Source organism: Geotrypetes seraphini, chromosome 8 (assembly GCF_902459505.1).
Source record: "Geotrypetes seraphini chromosome 8, aGeoSer1.1, whole genome shotgun sequence".
NCBI lineage: Eukaryota > Metazoa > Chordata > Amphibia > Gymnophiona > Dermophiidae > Geotrypetes > Geotrypetes seraphini.
Window position 1 is genome coordinate 74591574 of NC_047091.1, and position 19179 is coordinate 74610752.

The window sequence follows — 19179 nt, forward strand, 5'->3', positions numbered from 1 at the left end:
AGGGTTTATTTTTAATTTTCTTTTATTAAAGTTTTACAGTCGATACAAAACAATAAACTTCCATAAGAAAAGCATTTGATATACCGTGTCTCTTCAGTACATGGCAAACACCTTATATTTCTTACCCTACTCATTCCCTCAACCGCCCCCCTCCCCGCCAATATTAAACACTCAATTGGGGTAGTCCAAACAGCTTAATACCAAGTTTTGTTTTCAGTTGATAGGTGCTATATCCCTTTGTTGTTTCCATTTGTTATATAAGTCCCATATTTTGCCAAATTGCAACAGTCTTCCTCTTTTCTTCACTTTCAGCTTGGACACCAGGTAGACAAGTTTATTATTATTAAGTTTCAAGTTTATTATCACATTTGATTAATCGCTTAATCCGAATTCTAAGCGAAGTACAAATTAATAAAAATTACAGAGTAAAGGAAGACAGACTTAAATGACAGGTACCTAAACGACTAAAACATAATATAAAATTAAATTACACATACAAGTAGGAGCATAAGGAAACTTGAGAATGAATTACAATTTGATTATAAAGTAGTACAATTAGGGTTAAGACAATCTAGTTTAACTATCACATTCTGAATAAGTAGGGTCGCAACCTGTTTCCAGGCAGAGGCCAAGACCATCTGGCTGGCTGTAACAATAGCAGCTACCAACTTCCTATGTTAAGCAGACGCCATCCAATTGTTTTCACTATTTGTAGTCCAAGTTTTTATTATATTAATTTAAATACAGAGTACCAATACTGTTGAGCCTTGCTGCAGAACCACCAGATGTGAATAAAGGTACCCTGCTCACTACAAGCCTGCCAACAAAGATTACTCAAGTGCCATAGATATTGCACTGGGGTACAATGTAGAGAATGACGTGGGGAAAAAATTTGTCCCCATTCGTGCGAGCTCGGTGCCCATCTCCACCCTGTCCTCGCAAACCATCTGATTCCCATCTGCACAAGCCTCAAATAGTTTTATACTGAACTTATTTTGTTAAAGTATAAAAAGAAACAGTATTCTGTACAACTGAACCAGTCTGTCACAAGGATAACTACCTAATATGTGCCAACTTAGGATAATAACTTGCATAGCAATCTTGTACTAAAATTATGTATGTTTAACTTGTAACCCGTTCTGAGCTCTTTGGAGACAACGGGATAGAAAACAAACAAACAAATAAATAAATTGCTATTTTATAAATCAAAGTTCTGGATGCTAAACTAGAGGAAGAGATCTTCAGCTGGCAGGGCTTTGTTTATAAATGTTTATCAACACAACTACAATACTACTTTATCCTAAAGCAAAAAAGAAATATAAATTTTTTTCTACCTTTGTTGTCTGGTTTCTGCTGTCCTCATCTTCTTGTCATTTTATTCCTTCCATCCACTGTCTGCCTTCTCTCTGCCTCATCCATATGGTATCTGCTGTTTCTACGCTTTTACCAGAAACTGTCCACATCTCTCTTCCATCTCTCCCTCCGCTTCCCCCATAGTCTGGCATCTCTCTTCTTCCCTCCCCCCAGGTGGTTTTTAGCATCTTTCTCCTCTCCTCCTCCCTTCAGATCTGATATCTGTCTCTCCAATCCAGCATGTGCTCTTTTTTTCTTTATCCCCTCCTTCCATCCAGTATGTGTTTCCCTCTCTCTCTTCTCCCCACTTCCCTTCAGTGTTTTCTCCCCTCTGTCTCCTACCCACTAACATGCAGTGTCTGCTCCTCCCTCCCCCCTCTCTCTCCACTTTCTTGCAGAGTGTTCCCCCTCTCTTTCTCCTACCCACTTCTATGCACGTGTTGCCTCACTTATCACCCCTCGCGATCACGCAGTCCAGCAGCTCCCTCCCTCACGATCACTGCGGTCTGGGCATCTCCCTCCCTCCTTCCCCTCACCTTCATTGGCGATTTTCATTTTTTTGTCTCCGAGCGGCCTGAGCCTTTTCTCAAGTTGTGTGAGGATGCCCTGAAATGTCTCCTGTAACGCAACTTCCTGTTTCCGGTTGTGTCAGAGGAGAAGTTTCAGGCAACCGCTCGCAACTTGTGAAAAGGCTCGGGCCGCTCGGAGACAGAAAAATAAAAATCTCCAGCAAAGATGAGGGGAAGGAAGGGAGGGAGGGAGATGCCCAGATTGCGGCGATCGAGTGGGAAGGAGGGAGGGTGCTGCTGGACCGCACGATCACAAGGTGTGATAAGTGAGGCAGTGTGCGCAAAATACTTAATTGCAGGGACAAGGCCATTCACCGCTCCATGGGGCGGTGAATGGCCTTGTCCCCATACCTGCAGCAACCAATTTTTTTCCTCCCGGTTTTCAAGTGTTACCCACAGCTATCTGCGAGTAACAGTCACCGTGTCATTCTCTAGTATAATGCCAGTGATACAGCATCTTGCATGTGGGAGTTTCTGTGTACACCTAACACAGCTCCAGCCTGAGCTGGTAGCTACTGCTCTGGACTCTCCCCATGTCTGCAGAGTCAATCTTGCAGGATAAATCAGCCAGCTGTTAAAGCACAAACAAAATAAAACACAAGACTGTATTCTGATAATGTCTGAATACTGCAAAACCAACCTGGCTATCTTTCTTTTATCTTAGTAGAGGGAAGGAATGTGGTATACGTAGGTATATATGGACAGGGGAAGAAGGAAAAGAGAACTTGGTTATTTTCCCTGCACCCAGTATACAGGATGCAGCAGTTTGAGACTGTCCAACCCCTTCCCCTATTCTGAAAACCTAATGCACTCCCATTAGTCTGCTGACCTGTGACCCCTTTCTTACTCCAGTCCTGCTGTTTGAAAGGATAGAGAATGAAGATATGGAGAACAAGACCCTGAAGATCACAGACTTCGGGCTGGCCCGGGAGTGGCACAAGACCACCAAAATGAGCACAGCTGGCACCTACGCCTGGATGGCACCCGAGGTCATCAAGTCCTCTACGTTCTCCAAGGGCAGTGACGTCTGGAGGTAGGGACCCTCCTGGCTCCTGCACCCTGAGTTTGTACCAGGAGGGCACAGAGATCTAGTACCGGGTTCCCTCTTTCTCTTCCCTTGGGCAGCACTGAGAGTCCAGTATCTATCCCTTTTCCCAGGAGATCTATTCAGAATCTGTTTAGGGAGGCCAGTTTTGCTGCTGGAGTCCATTCGAGGAGGGCAGAGAGATTCAGTACTGGATCTTCTGTCTGGGATAGCATTCAAAAATACTTTACAAGTAAGACCTAGTGATCCAACTCCCAGGATTGTATAATTAATTTACCCATTCAAGTTGTATATATATTGCTAAGCAGTTTTTACTCTAGAAGCTTATTCAAACTGTAGATCTTAAGTACTCGTCTCACAAGGGGGAAAAAAAGCCTCAGATTTAGAGCTTCTGACCAATTTGAAGCTTCTAGAGTAAAGACTACTTAGCAATATATATATATATATACAACTTGAATGGGTTTATTAATTATACAATCCTGGGATAGCATCTAGTCATCATTCCAGGAGACTACTCAAAAGCCTGTTTCAGCCCAGCACAAGGATGCAGTGTTGGGTCTCCTCCTGAAGAAGAGTGGATATAAAGATGGTGGAGGCAGTCCAGAGAGAGGCCACCAAAATAATATAGAATCTGCTTGAAAAGCCCAGTGAGATGAGACTTGAAGATCTAAATCTGTATACCTTACAGAAGGGAAGGGAAGTGAAGATATGATAGAAACATTCATATACAGTACCTCAAAGGTGTAAAGAAAGAAGGGAGGCCTTAAAAGTGTGTGTGTGGGGGGGGGGGGGTTAGACTCAGGAGCAACAATGGGAAAACATTTCTTAATTGAAAAGGTGAACAATGGTAACAGAATTCAAAAAAGGCTTGGGATAAGTACAGAGGATTCTCAGTAATGGGGCAGGGGTAAAGTCAAGAGTAAGCACAGAAGATTCTCAATAGCGGGGGTGGGGATAAGGGTTAAAGCTCAGGGGAAGCACAGAGGATGCTCTGTGGTGGGGGAGTGAGGGGTAACATCTGGAATAAGCAAAAGGTAACCCTAGTGGTAAAGGAACAATTAGAGGTAACTGGGGTGTATGCTATATCCAATATCTTAAACGTGTACACATCTTTTAGGAAGTAGGAATAAACTGTGTGTACCTGCTATTCTATCCAGGCCTTTTCTGGTTCTGCTCTTCAGCTGTAAGTACTGTTGCTGCTATTGCCATGTGTACAGGGGGGGGGAGTCCTGGGGGAGACAGCCACAGAATCTCCCTGGAGTTTTCAGCCTATGTGCTGGAAATAGATGAAAGGAGCAGAGGCATGCTGCTGATTGGGGGGAGGGGGAAGTAGGGAGCATGGTCCTGAGAAGCCCATACATCCAGATTTTGCTGCCATTCAGTATTCAATATCTCACCTTTCCTCAATCTCCTTGCCTGTCTTCTCTCTCTCTCTTTAGTTATGGAGTACTTCTGTGGGAGCTGTTGACTGGGGAGGTCCCATACAGAGGCATTGATGGGCTGGCCGTGGCTTACGGGGTGGCTGTGAATAAGCTTACCCTCCCAATCCCTTCAACCTGCCCAGAGCCCTTTGCTCAGCTCATGTCAGGTAAGTCAGCTGTGCTGCCATATGCGTGGGTGGTGAGCAGGGATCAGTAATGGCATGATGGCAGAAGAACCCACGTTAACTGGTACATGTGGAAAGCATTATTTCTTCCACTGCCTCCTGAGCCTCTCTAAGTCAGTACGGATGGAGAGACTGAGCCTGGTACTGGTTTATGCTTCCTGCATTTCAGGGATCTCTCATCTGATTCTGCTGACCCCATAAGCTCTCATGTTAGCAGGATACCCTCAATGATAAACTTCCATATCATGGGTCTGCACTGTATACTAATATTGAGTATCCTGAAAACCAAACTGACTGTGGGACTACCTGCACAGGGTTGAGAAATCTTTCTCCATTTTATTTCACTTTTCCTGTCCAATTGACCTGTATTCAGCAAGACCTCGCTTTGGACCAATAATGTTTGGACCAATTTTTATTTCCATAACAAAAACACTAAACAGTAGAGAGGTAAGGGGTGAAAATAAAAAAAATATAAATTTTCTAATGTCTATAGATAAAAATAAACCTGAATAGTCCCATTAGCATGATCTGGTCTTGGATTTATCCTCAGTGAATGCAGAGTCGTAATTTCTGCTTTTCTTATGGAAATCATCATTACATGTGCTAGGCTAAAACCAGGAACAGATTAGGGATGAAACTGGAGCCTGCTGGCATCCCTGGTTGGTGGTGGAGATTGGAATATGCTGATATCCATGGACTGGGGTGAAGGGGAGGGTAGTACCGTATTTTCACGCAAATAACACGCACCCGTATAAAACGCGCACACGGATATAGCGCGCAGAAATCACGATGATTTGCACAAAAACTTTGATATACCGCGCTCACGGGTATACCGCGCATGCTGCCCGACGCTCCTTTCGCCCGCCCTGACTTTCCGTGCGCTGTCCCGACTCTCCGTTCACCCCCCCTGACTTCCGTGCACTGTCCCCCCTTGAAGGTCTGTCCCCATCCTGAAAGCCTGATGCCCCCCCCCCCGACGTCCGATACATCCCTCCCCCCCCCCCGAAGGACCGCCGACTCACCAACAATATCGGGCCAGGAGGGAGCCCAAATCCTCCTGGCCACGGCGACCCCCTAACCCCACCCCGCACTACATTACGGGCAGGAGGGATCCCAGGCCCTCCTGCCCTCGACGCAAACCCCCCTCCCCCCCAAGAACCTCCGACCGCCCCCCAGCCGACCCGCGATCCCCCTGGCGACCCCCACGACCCCCCCACCCCCCTTCCCCGTACCTTTAGTAGTTGGCCGGACAGACGGGAGCCAAACCCGCCTGTCCGGCAGGCAGCCAACGAAGGAATGAGGCCGGATTGGCCCATCCATCCTAAAGCTCCGCCTACTGGTGGGACCTAAGGCGCGTGGGCCCATCAGAATAGGCCCTGGAGCCTTAGGTCCCACCTGGGGGCGCGGCCTGAGGCACATGGTCGGGTTGGGCCCATGTGCCTGAGGCCGCGCCCCCAGGTGGGACCTAAGGCTCCAGGGCCTATTCTGATTGGCCCACGCGCCTTAGGTCCCACCAGTAGGCGGAGCTTTAGGACGGCTGGGCCAATCCGGCCTCATTCCTTCGTTGGCTGCCTGCCGGACAGGCGGGTTTGGCTCCCGTCTGTCCGGCCAACTACTAAAGGTACGGGGAAGGGGGGGGGGGGGGTCGTGGGGGTCGCCAGGGGGATCGCGGGTCGGCTGGGGGGCGGTCGGAGGTTCTTGGGGGGGAGGGGGGTTTGCGTCGAGGGCAGGAGGGCCTGGGATCCCTCCTGCCCGTAATGTAGTGCGGGGTGGGGTTAGGGGGTCGCCGTGGCCAGGAGGGTTTGGGCTCCCTTCTGGCCCAACTACCAAAGGTACGGGGAAGGGGGGGTGGGGGGGTCGTGGGGGTCGCCAGGGGGATCGCGGGTCGGCTGGGAGGCGGTCGGAGGTTCTTGGGGGGGAGGGGGGTTTGCGTCGAGGGCAGGAGGGCCTGGGATCCCTCCTGCCCGTAATGTAGTGCGGGGTGGGGTTAGGGGGTCGCCGTGGCCAGGAGGGTTTGGGCTCCCTTCTGGCCCGATATTGTCGTGAAGTCGGCGGTCGTTCGGGGTGGGGGTGCGAGTGGTCCTGCCGGGGGGGGGGGATGTATCGGACGTCGGGGAGTCGGCCGGGCAAGAGGGCTTGGGCTCCCTCTTGCTCCGATCGTGGATGCGGGTGCGGATGGGAGCGCGTGCGAGCGGTCGTTCGGGGTGGGGGTGCGAGCGGTCCTGCTGGGGGGGTGAATCGGGCGGGGTGGGAACTATGTTTTAAAACTTTGGTATACCGCGCTCACGCATATAACGCGCGAGGGGTATGCGCGGTAGGTAAAAACGCGTATAACGCGCGCGTTATATGCGTGAAAATACGGTAGTTGGAACCTGCTGGCCTCCCTAGTTGGTGGTGGAGATTGGAGTATGCTGATATCTATGGACTGGGGTGGGGATAGTTGGAACCTGCTGGCCTTCCTGGTTTGAGGTGAGCCTGTTGGCATCCTTAGTTTGGTGTGTGGTGGGGGGAGCTACAGCAAGCCTGCTGGTATTTCTGGTTGGTGGTGTGGGAGGGGGTTTGGAGCCTGCTGGTATCTCTGGTTATGGGGGAGAGTGAAGAAGAAGAGGGATATTATAGCATTGACTGAAGTAGTGTTGCTTGATCTCTGCCCCCACCCCCACCCCACACACCCATGCAGAGTGCTGGGCACAGGACTCCCATCGAAGACCCAGCTTTGCCTTGATCCTGGAGCAGCTAACGGTGCTAGAGGCCCAGGTGTTGGAAGAGATGCCTCAGGACTCCTTCCACTCCATGCAGGACGACTGGAAGCTGGAGATCCAGAGCATGTTTGACGAGCTGCGGGCCAAAGAGAAGGTATGGTGTGGAAGAATGAGGGAATGGAGACCAGACCTCAGGTTCCAGTTGACCCATGTCCCCTCAACTTACTGATCCAAATCTGGTTTAGCTGTATTGCCTTGTGACTCTGTCCCAATGAGTTTTTTCAAGATAACAAAACTACAAATCCATGTATGCAACAAAGCAAAACCAAGATTGGATTCACCTGTTTCTTATGATAATGGAGCCAGGTGGCAGCCCTAAGTTCAAGTTTCACTTGGAAAGACAGGAAACTACAGGTATATGGATATGATACAGTAGGGGCAAAACCAGACCTGGATCATTCTATTCTTAACTGGCTGTAGCCCATCTGCTAACCTTAATCTTCAGGCACATTTTGGGTTTTAATATTGAGATTTGGCAATGGATATAATCTAAGGGTGTTTCCACTGGGGTCTAGTGGCAGGTTATTCACCTTTTAGCCTGCTCCCATGTTGTACAGGTTGTTAGCCCCACCTCATGGCATGTACCCTGTATTTGAAACATATCTACAAAGGAGCAGAGAAGTTAAGTGAGTTTTGCTTGTTCACTGATTTCTGCCTCTCAATCTGTACTCATTTAAAAAAAAAAAAAAAACACTCCATTTCTTTAATGTGATCTTTTTCTTCTTTCCCTTTTATTCTGAGCTGGCTACAGCCAAAATGGAAAGAAGATGAGAAAAATAAAAGCAATGATAAACTAAGTGTCCTTCTCCTGTTGGTAGAATGAACAACCATGGAAAAAGCTGGCTGACTTTGTGAGAGTTAGTGGCAGATGAGGGTGGCGAGTTGGGTCGCATGGTGAAAGAGGGTGGAAACAGTTAAAATGTGAAACCAGCTTGACCTGGAGGAAGCAGGTCAAGCTAGGTGTGGGTCCATGGTGAAACATTATGGAAGTTCTAGAATATGAGGTTGGCTGACAAGATGAGAGATGGTGGGATGAGAAGCTGGATCTCCTGGGGAAAGATGATGGAAGCAATTCAATGTGAGGCTGGCTGACATAAGAGATTCTGGGAGTAGGGGCTGATTCTGGGAGCTGGCTGATCTAATGAAACAGACATGTGGGAAGCCACTGCTTGACCTGGATTGGTAGCATAGAATGTTGCTACTATTTGGGTTTTTGCCAGGAATTTGTGACCTGGATTGACCACCATGAAGATGGGATTCTGGACTAGATAGGTTCCCAACCCTGTCCTGGAGGTCCACCAGGCCAGTCGGGTTTTCAGGATAACCCTAATGAATATGCATGGAGCAGATTTGCATGCCTGGCATCTCCATTATATGCAGATCTCTCTCATGCATATTCATTAGGGCTATCTTGAAAACCCGACTGGCCTGGTGGTCCTCCAGGACAGGGTTGGGAACCACTGAGATAGCAGCCATACTGGGTCAAAACAATAGTCTATTATGTTGCTAGAATTGGGGTAGAAAGCTGGGCCATATAATGGGAGCAGTGGGTACAAAACTGGATTCCACGTTCAGACCTGAGCCATCCTTCTGACTAAATGTTTCTCTATTATTAAATAAGCAATCTGAGCTGATGCCTGCCACCTTGTCCCACCTCTCTGCTAGGAGCTGCTGAGTCGGGAGGAGGAACTGAAGAAGGCAGCCCTTGAGCAGAAGTCTTATGAAGAGACCCTGCGGCAGCGGGAGCACGAGTTGGCACAGTGGGAGCTAGAGGTCTTTGAGCGAGAGTTGACGTTGCTTATCCACCAGATGAATGACAAGAAGCCTGATGTGAGGAAGAGAAAGGGCACATTCAAGAAGAACAAGCTGAAGTGCCGGGACAGTGAGAAGATTAGTATGCCACTGGGTAAGAAGTTTCTTTTAACCACTTCTCAACTTCCTCCTACACCTTTTCATCCACTGCATTTGGATAGGGAGCTTCCTTGAACCCCTTCCACCTCTGTCATCCTTGGCTACGGACTCCTCTGTCTCATTGCTCCCATCATCTATTTCCTAAGTCATCTCTCCCACCACCACAGGGAAAGGAGCTTCCCTCAACCCTATCTTCCTCTGCCCCTCTTCCAGCTTCTCACTCCTTTCTTGACCCTCCTAATTCATCTCTTCCACCACCACCGAGTAAGGAGCTTACCTCTCTCACCCAGCTCCTCATTCCTCTCCCACCACTGCTGTGTAGCAACTTAGACTGTGAGCCCAGTAAGGACAGAAAAAGTATCAGAATGTGATATGTAGACCGCTTTGGTTGTATCACTGGAGATATATCAAGAATATAGAGAGTCTTTCCCAATACCACTGGGTAAAGGTGCTTCCCTCAATTCTGTTTTTCTCTGCCCCTCTCCCCAGCTCCTCTCACCGTTTTTTTCCACTGCTGCTGTGTAGGGAGGGTCTTCCACTTCCACCTCTGCTTCCTTGCACTTTAGAACTTCTGTCATTCCAAGATCTTATGCCAAGTTCATCTGGTGTTGTGCTCCCACTGAAAACTTTCGTTCTCAGACTTAAACTCACAGTAAAATTCAAAAACATCCCTCTGAATCTTGCCATATTTATGATTCACTTGCTGCAATGAATGTCAGTTTTCCAGTTCAAGCTGCCTTAAATATCTGTTGGTTTCTGAGCTATTTGGGCACATTTCCAAAAAATCACAATGGAGAACTAGCAGCCAGAAGCATTTGAAAGGCTGCATACCTTGGGAATGTCATTCTCCCTCCCACTGATCTATTTTCTCTTTATAACTTGAGCTACTTCTTAGAAGAAACATGTCCAAAATATCTGGCTTACGGGACATGTCTTGCATAATTGAACCATGGTACAGATGTAATGTAGACATAAATGAAGTGATGCACACTGGGGAAAAATAATTCAAATTATAGGTAAGTGATATTGGGTTCCATCTTAGGAGTTGGCACCCAAGAAAAAGATCAAGGTATCATTATGGACAATACGCTGAAATTTTCTGTCCAGGGCTATCAATAATAATAAAACCCTTAGTAACGCATGAGCACTACGATAAACTCCGTGCCTCCGCATGCGCAGTACACCGCCGAGCAGGGATGCTTCTCAGCACAGTGGTAGAAATCCTGACCTGCCAACCCTACATTCCTTACCCAAAGCAGCAGTGGCAGCGCTGTAAACAGGCTGCTCATGGCAAACCCTGGCATGGCCTTTCCTCTGCCACATCACTTCAGATGTGGTAGAGGAAAGGTTCTGTCAGGGCTGGCCGCGAACAGCCTGTTTACAGCGCTGCCACTGCTGCTTTGGGTAAGGAACTGTGGAGTTGGCGGGTCAGGACTGATGCCGCTGCTACTGCTTCGGGGCTGGAACGAGGGAAGAAGGTTGGCGGATCAGGACCGCTGCTGCTTTGGGGCTGGTAGGTCAGGACTGCTGCTGCTGCCGCCTCGGGTAAGTAATGGGGGTCCAGGAGGCCAGACCCAAACGGAACGAGGGAGGGAAGACCTGTGGGGGCGGTGGACAAGATGTGTGTGTGTGTGAAGGGTCCATCAGGGAGAAAGACTGGGGAGGGGAGATGGATGGATGTTAGACCCATAAGTGTGAAAGGGGAGGGTTGAGAAGTGGGGGAGATAAAGTGACCTAGACTATAAATGAGGGTGGGAAGGGAGGAACAGATACTGGACATACAAATGGGGGTGGGGGTGATAGAGAAGGGGAAGAGTTTGAGGTGGGAAGGAAGACCAAACTATTTTTATAGTAATTCTCAAGCAACCAAAAACTACAGTTATCCAGTATCTTCCAATCCCCATGGATGCCGGATAACTGAGAGTCTACTGTATTTAGGAATATTCAAGGATTTTGTTTTGGGGTTTTTTTTGGGGGGGTTGGGTTGGGGTTTTTTTTTGTTGGGTTTTTGGGTTTTTGTTTTTGCAGCTTTTGGGACAAGCCACTGCAAGCCTGCCCAAAAATTCAGTGCAGTGACCAGGAAGTAGGTAGGTGGGGGTGTCAGGAGCTGGAGAGAGTGGTCTGAGGATACCATTGGGGGGTGGGGTTTGAATTGGTGCAGGCTCTGGTGTTGGGGTTTAAGTGGCAGATGTTGGAATGGGGAGGGGGACAGTTGCAGTACCGTGGGAAGGGGCAGAGGAGAGACGACCAAAGAAATTGGTCCTGCGGTGGGGTACAAGAGAGAGGGTAAAAAAGGAAGAGAAGCTGGGTGGGGGTGGAATATAGGGACAGGAGGAATGGCCTTGGAGGCAATGGAAGGGAAGGATAGATAGGAATGGAGCTGGGACTGAAAGGGTGATAAATGCAGTGGAGGATCGATGAGGGCCAAAAGGGTACAGAGGACTAAGAAAATGGTGAAAGTGAGGTGGTGGGACTGGGATCAGTGGGAGGCAGGGTTCGGGCATGGTAGAGGCGGGGCATGGGTGGGGTCAAGATCAGAGTATAGGTGGGGCTATTCTAGCATCTGTTATTGTAATGAATATAATGGACTAAAACACTAGTTTAACATTTATAAATGATCTGGAAATTTGAACAACAAGTGAAGTGATTGCTTTTGAGTAGTTTTGTGTCATCTGCAAAGTTATGGTTATGAGATTCTCACAGTAGAATAACACCTCTGAATAATTCTGATTAAGATTTTTGAAAGATTTTGAGAAGGGTATTTTTTAAAGAATTATATGTTCTTTCTCATCCTATATACAATTCTGGTGAAAGCCACAGCTGTCCCATTACGTTTCATTACAGTGTTGTTTATATACCACACAACCTTGCGGTTCTATGCGGTTTACAACTAGAAGAAGCTGAGACTGTCTCAGGAAGTACAGATTAACAAGTTATCCAGTTCTAATTTTATAAAAATTTATCAAATAGATGTGTTTTCTTTCTTTTCTTTTTTTTTTTTTTTTTTTTTTTAATCTTTATTCATTTTTAAAACTCACAATAAGTATAACACAAAATACAATCATTTTATATATTACTTATTATATCATCAAATTATCGCTCTCATCAAATATCCCCCTCCCTTATCCCCAACAATTAACATAATCAAAAGAAATCATAAAATATTCCCACCCCACCACCCCACCCTGGACTTGTCCCATCAAAAGCTATAATTCAGCCTATCCCAATTTTTTCCAATTATTCGTAATCTGTTGAATGGCAACCCCTGTCATAATGAGTAGAAGCTTATTGTTATTAGAGGATATTTGGTTTTTAGCCCTCATTGACATGCTAAACAATATGGTGTCATAGGATAATGCCACCAGATTATCTAACAAATTATTTATTTGACCCCATATTGATTTCCAAAAAGCAAGGATTAATGGACAATAGAATAACAAATGATCTAATGTCCCAGCTTCAAGATGACAATGCCAGCATCTTTTAGATTTAGAACTATCTAACTTCTGTAAACGAACCAGGGTCCAAATTGCTCTATGTAACAGAAAAAACCAAGTTTGTCTCATAGATGCTGACACTGTACATCGCATCCTCCAAGCCCAAAAACGTGGCCACAGAGATGCAGTAATTTGATGCTTGATCTCAATGCTCCAAATGTCCCGAAGACCAGTTTTTGGTTTCTTATTTAAAATCCAGATATTAATTTATACCACTGAGTGGCCCGAAGTCCACCTGAAAGCATAAGAGTGGCAAACTATACTGATTACTGAGATTTTTCTATTCAGGGAACCCCACCTGAATGGCCTGCTTCAACTGCAACCAAATAGATGTGTTTTCAGAAGTTTTCTAAAATGTGTATAGGACACAGCATTGACTAATAGCCAGCTAAATTCTTTGTCTCTAATTGCTGCCTGAAAAGAGAGTAGCCTATCAAAGTATCTTTTATAGCAACAGTTCTTAACAGAAGGAAAGGAAAATATCTCAGAATACGTTGTGAATGTTTAGATGCAGCAAATACAAAAATGTTTCACTAAATAATCAGCTGTGAGACCAAACAACACTTTGTAGCACAGTACAGTACTCCCCCAAAATTTTCAGGGGTTCCGCTCCAGGAACCCCCGCGAATTTCAAAAAACCGCAAATGCAGTTTTTCGCCTGTCAAGAGGCAGAAGAGGGCAGCTGGAGCACCAGTGGGTGAAGAAAATCACTCGCAGTCTGTTCCGATCACCTCTTCCTGTAGTAAAGTCAGGCTACACCAATCAGGAGCTACTTGACACGCAGCTCCTGATTAGTGTAACCTGACTTTACTACAGGAAGAGGCGGTTGGAGCAGACTGCGTATGAGCGTGTCCGCAAACCGCAAATTTGCAGGAGAATACTGTAATCCGAATTTATAAATAACCTAGTCTCAATCGGAAGCCAGTGCAGCCTACGATAAAAAGGAGTGACATGATCCGATTTATTTATTCAGTCATTCATTTATTTAGCCCGTCCTCCCAAAGGAGCCTAGAACGGGTTACAAGATTACATTCACAGTATAAGTAAGACAAACTTTGGTGTGAAAACCAAACTTGGTGTACATAGAGGTATAAATTTCAGCTTTTTCAGTATAGTTATAACATACAGATTTGGAGATATAGACTGTGGACATAGGGTGTTTTTAAAAATTGCAATATTTTCCGAGAAGACATAGCCTATGGAGGTTTAAATTACATTATTTCCCGTATGGATAACCTTACAGCCATATTCTGGATCAGTCGCAGTCTGCGAAGATTACTCTTAAGGCCGGCATAATAGATAATGATGCAATAATCCAGAGAACTGAGGTTCAAAGATTGCACCAGCAATTTGAAGGCGGGATAATCAAAATAAGATCTTATGGTACGTAGCTTCCAAAGTGTGTAAAAACGTTTCTGAACCAGCTGGTTAGCATGTTATTTCATTGATAAATCTTGGTCTAATATGAATCCTAGGATCTTAATTGTTGGGCTTAATAGATATGAAATTCTACCTACAACTATGCTTGTTTGGCTATCTTTTTACAAGGAGCAGCAAGAAAAGAATTTTGTCTTGTCCTTATTGAATTTTAATCTAAATTCCTGCATCCAGTGTTCTATAACTGATAACACCATTGATGTTAACTGGGTTACTTGTAGTAATGTGGATGGTAAAGGAATTAACACAGTTATGTCATCAGCATTGCTGTAATAATAAACATTCAGGTCAGACAATCTGGAGCCAAGAGAGCTCAAATAAACAATAAAAAGTAATGGGGAAAGAAGAGAACCCTGTAGCTTGAAATCTTGCTACTGTTTGGGATTCTGCCAGGTAGTGGTGAACTGGATTGGCCTCTGCCAGAAGCAGCATACTGGGCAAGATAGACCATCAGTCCGTCTCAATATGGGTCTTAATTTCACACATTTCTCAGCAAAGAGGGATTGATTTTTAGTGTCTTCAGGAAGTCTTGTGGGGGGTTTTGTACTGCAGGCGAACCATCAGAAATAAGTTTGGGCTCCACCTTAGCTCCACCCATGGCTAAATTTTGCTATAGTAGAGCCCAGATCCACAAGATGGTGGTCTGAGATTATGAAAGGGAGAATATTGTGTGCATTAACACTAGGAGCAGTGATAACTCTCTTGCTAAATGCCTTAAACTTTGGAGAGGAATCAGCATAGTCCTGATGTGGTGGACTGAGAGTTCTCAATTTGAATCTGTCCATCACCTTTTACAGCCTGCTATTTTGATCATAGATCTATTGATCATAAGTCCTGTATAAACTAGGGATATGTTTTATGTGTGCTAGTGCTAAAAGCAGCCTGTTGATGAATAGCCCACATCCTGATTACCAGTTCAGATGAGAATGTAGATTCACCTGCCATCTGGTCCTTTAGCCGCTTCATCTACAGCAGGGGTGTCAAACTCAATCACATAAGGGGCCGAAATCTGAAAAAAAGGCAAAGTCTCTGGCTGAATTTTTAATTAAGATAATTAGGGGTCCTTTAATTAAGGTCTGCTAACCAATTTAGCACGTGCTAAATGCGTACCTTAATAAAAGGTCCCCTAAGTGACTAAGGCTTAGTCTTAGTAGAAGTATAGGGTTACAACATCTCCAACCCCACACCGGCTCGTGTAAACAAAATAAATATTGTAATCACAAAACAGAAAATAAAATTATTTTTTCTACCTTTTGTTGTTTCATGCAGCATTTCTCCCTCCTTCCCCAACACCCCAGGGTCCACCATCTCTCTTCCCAACTACCCTCCTATCTAGTATCTCTATTCCCCCCCCCCCGTCCACACCATCCCTTGTGTCTAACTTCTCTCTCTTTCTGTTCCCTCCCTCTATCCCATTGCCCACCATCTCTCTTCCTCTCCTCTGTTTTATTTCTTACCCACCCACCCTCCACTCAGTCTGGCATATGCACATCTGGACCCCTCCTTCTCTCCTTCCGGGTACTTCTACACCAGGGCCCGCCCCTGTCCTGAAGGCCTGCATGTTTACCCCCCCTTCTTCTTCCCGGTCTCACCTTCAGATTTGGCCCGCCGTTCCTACCCTCCATCCTGGCTTCCTGCTGTCCTGTGGCCAACCGGCACGAACCGCTGCCACTGCTCTTCACTCACACTACCTTCGACTGGTCTCCCCTTCAAAGCAGCCTGCTGAGGATCGCAGGCCGGCTGTAGCAAACCTCGCAGGCCACTGTTGACCTCGGTAGCATGTTCCCTCTGCCATGGTCCAGTCCCTCCTCTGACATATAGGATCGTGTCGGAGGGAACGTGCTACTGAGGTCGACAGAGGTCTGCGAGGTTCGCTACAGCCGGCCTGCGATCCTCAGCAGGCTGCTTTGAAGAGGAGACCAGGCGAAGGCAGACACGAGTGAAGAGCAGTGGCAGCGGTTCATGCTGGCAGGCCAGATTTAGTATAAAATTTAAAATGTCTGGCGGTCATATTTTTAATACACCGCGGACCATAGTTTGACATGTCTGATCTACATTAATTGTCAAACTTTATGAATTAACACACCAACTCCTATGCATCTAGCTTAGAAGGGTGCAAAAAAACCACTTGGACCATGCAGTCTGTCTTGATTTTTTGATGCTTGATGACATTCCAGTGAGCTTCTTGTAACATTGCATTTTCCCCCAGAAAGTCACACACAGTTAATCGGTTTATAATAAGACATGTTTGCTTCCTCTTTTCAGCAACTTCTTTTTCACTTCTGCAAATTGCCTGTGTATGGCAGTGCAGTTCTATAGAAAAGCCATGAAAAATGAAAGCCCACTTGTCCTGGTAAAACACATCCCTTGCTTTCCAAGCTGCCCTCATGACCTTCACCTTTTCTCTGAAGTTTAGTGATCTTATCGTGATCCTGCGAGGCTGTCCGTTTTCCATTATCAGTCACAAGACCCTATCAAGTATGGCAGAGAAGTGAGAGAAAAAATACAAACAGAAGGAACTTAAATTTTAAAATGTCCTTTAATAGTTCCAACAAGAAATGACGGGCAGCACATAGTAGCTCAACTACAGTTGATGGAGGCCTAAATATTGAGACTCAACATGGTTGTGTTTTGACAATGATGCCTACGTCGGGAGTTGTATAATCATGCGATTGTCTCACAGGTTTGGTAGTGAGCTTCTAAAATGTAGTGATGCAAACCATATAGACACACGACTCCTGACATAGTCATCTTTGCCGAAACACGGCCACTTCGCGTTGTCTCACTGTGCCACCATCAATTGTAGTTGGTTCCTATATTGTGCCCGTCATTTGTTGTTGGAACTTGTGTTCTATGAAACTGTACCATGTGCTAAAATGTCTCGGTATTCTCCTGTTGTGAACCAGAACTACTGGTTGGGTGGTATACAAGAAAATAAATTATTATTATTATTACAGGACTTTTTAAAATTAAAGTTTCTTCTTCATTTACTGTTTTGTTGGGTTGTTGTTTTTTTTTGTTTGTTTGGGTTTTTTTTTTGGGGGGGGGGGGTGTTTCCCCTCACTACTCTGCCTTCCTTGGGGGTACTATGAGGGTGCTGTGAGGGTTGTTTCTTTCTTTGTTTCTTGCAGGGTGGATTTGACATATATCACTAGTCAGAAAGACTTGATTTAAAACATGTCTTTCTACAGAAAGACTCATTCTTGCTGGCATAATCTTAATATTTTTCTCAACTCTGTATATTTTATAACATTTTTTGCCGTGAAGAAGCATGTATCTCTTTAGACACAAATTCACAGAAAAAAATCCTGTGACATTCTGAATGGATTAATGGAATTCATTTACCAAAAAACTTAAACATCATATGAATATACAGCCTCTTGCCACATAATTAAAAACTAATCCTTATTTCATGATGAATGACATTTGGACTAGGGTTACCATAAGGCCAGATTTACCCGGACACGCCCTGGTGTTCGAATGGTTTTCTAAAACCCAGCAGTTTGTCCAGGTTTTGGACAGCCAAATTTTGTTTTTAAATCTTCAGGCAGGCAGTGGGGGATCACCCGTGTGTGGGAGCCATATCATTCGCTATCCCGCCATGTGTACCTGTGGTCTGGGACAAAAGCTCCTCTTGTGAGCCATTATAGGCTCAAAAGGTGCTGCAGAAAGTGGCAGGAAAAGCCTCAGCTCTGCATGAGCTTGGGGCCACATCTGGAGGGTGTCCATATATGCACGTGATATCATCAGGATGTACAAATTTGATGTTCTCTGCCCAAAGAACTTAAAACGTCTTCATATTCTGTCTTTAGAAAAGATTTGAAAATCTACCAATTTAAAAAGTACGGTATTTATTATAATAGTCCTTTTTTGTCCTTATTGTTTATTTCTATTTTTGTATTCCACTTTGAATCTTAATTTGGAGTTGGCAGAATATAAGTATGGTATCACATTGGGGGGGATTTTTTGTTTAATCCACTTTGCAGTCATTTTGCAAAGTACTCTACTCTTCGTGTCACAGTTTTCTCTAACGGGCAGTGGTGTTACTGACACTTGCAGCTCTCCAGAGTTTCTGAGGTTGATTTCCCCCCTCCCCCCTCCATTCTGGGGTCCTTTTCCAGAAGTGTTACTTGGGTCCACGTAATTTGAACTTCTTCCACTGCTGGCAGATCAATTATTTCTATAGTGTGGCGAATCCTTTTTTTCCAGGGTGTCCTGTTTCTCACTTTCAGAAACATATATGACCATTCCAGTGTCTCTGTTCTTTGAGCTTCTGTGATGAGTGTATCCTCTAACTCTACTTCCCTTTCTTCAATCATATCCATACGAGTAGATGATACATTTTTGACTACCCATTCACTCTTCTTTCCGGCCTTGCTAAAATGTATTGTGTCAGCAAGTGTTTGTATAACTTCTTCCATAGTTGTTATAAATGGAAATTCAGTGTCTATAATTAAGTGCCTGGTAGAAGCAACATTTAAAGGAAAGTAGGTGCCTAGTTTCCTATATACAATATTGGCCTAAACTGGTATACACCTGCCTATAATTTAGGTGTGAGTGCTTATGTCATCCATAGATCTGGTGTAACTATGGGCACATAAATCCCAAAGATATGCACATACTTTATAGTATTCTATAAAGAACACATATGAGTCCTGACTATACCTGCCAATGCTTTGCCCATGTATACGCCCCCCTTGCTACTCTATAATAGTGCATATTTGCGCTTGGGGCAGAATGTTGGCACTAGTATTGCACAGATTTATGCCCATAATGCATACTTAAATGTTAGCACCTGATTTATGGAATTACCCCCTATGCGGGTGGTAGGGAAGCACCAGTGATGGCCTTTGGTTCCACACCCTCCTACCCTTGGCTTTGCTTTTCTGCAAAATAGTCTGCTTTTGGTTCTTTTAATCTTACTGACTTGATTAGATTCTGATTTTCCTGTTACTGTTTTTGGATGTTGTTAACCTCTCGGTGTCCAGGAAAATATATC

The 19179-nt window shown here is 45.4% G+C and overlaps 1 protein-coding gene across 3 annotated transcripts in view; it reads left to right on the forward strand.

Moving 5' to 3' along the window:
* The window catches only part of MAP3K11 (mitogen-activated protein kinase kinase kinase 11), a 53031-nt gene that overhangs the window by 13809 nt on the left and 20043 nt on the right, over nt 1-19179 (forward strand). For all 3 annotated transcript variants that reach the window (XM_033953725.1, XM_033953727.1, XM_033953726.1), the window contains 4 exons: nt 2775-2955; nt 4407-4555; nt 7254-7429; nt 9001-9241. In XM_033953725.1, coding sequence (XP_033809616.1) covers nt 2775-2955; nt 4407-4555; nt 7254-7429; nt 9001-9241 — 747 coding nt within the window. The remainder of the gene's footprint in view (nt 1-2774; nt 2956-4406; nt 4556-7253; nt 7430-9000; nt 9242-19179) is intronic.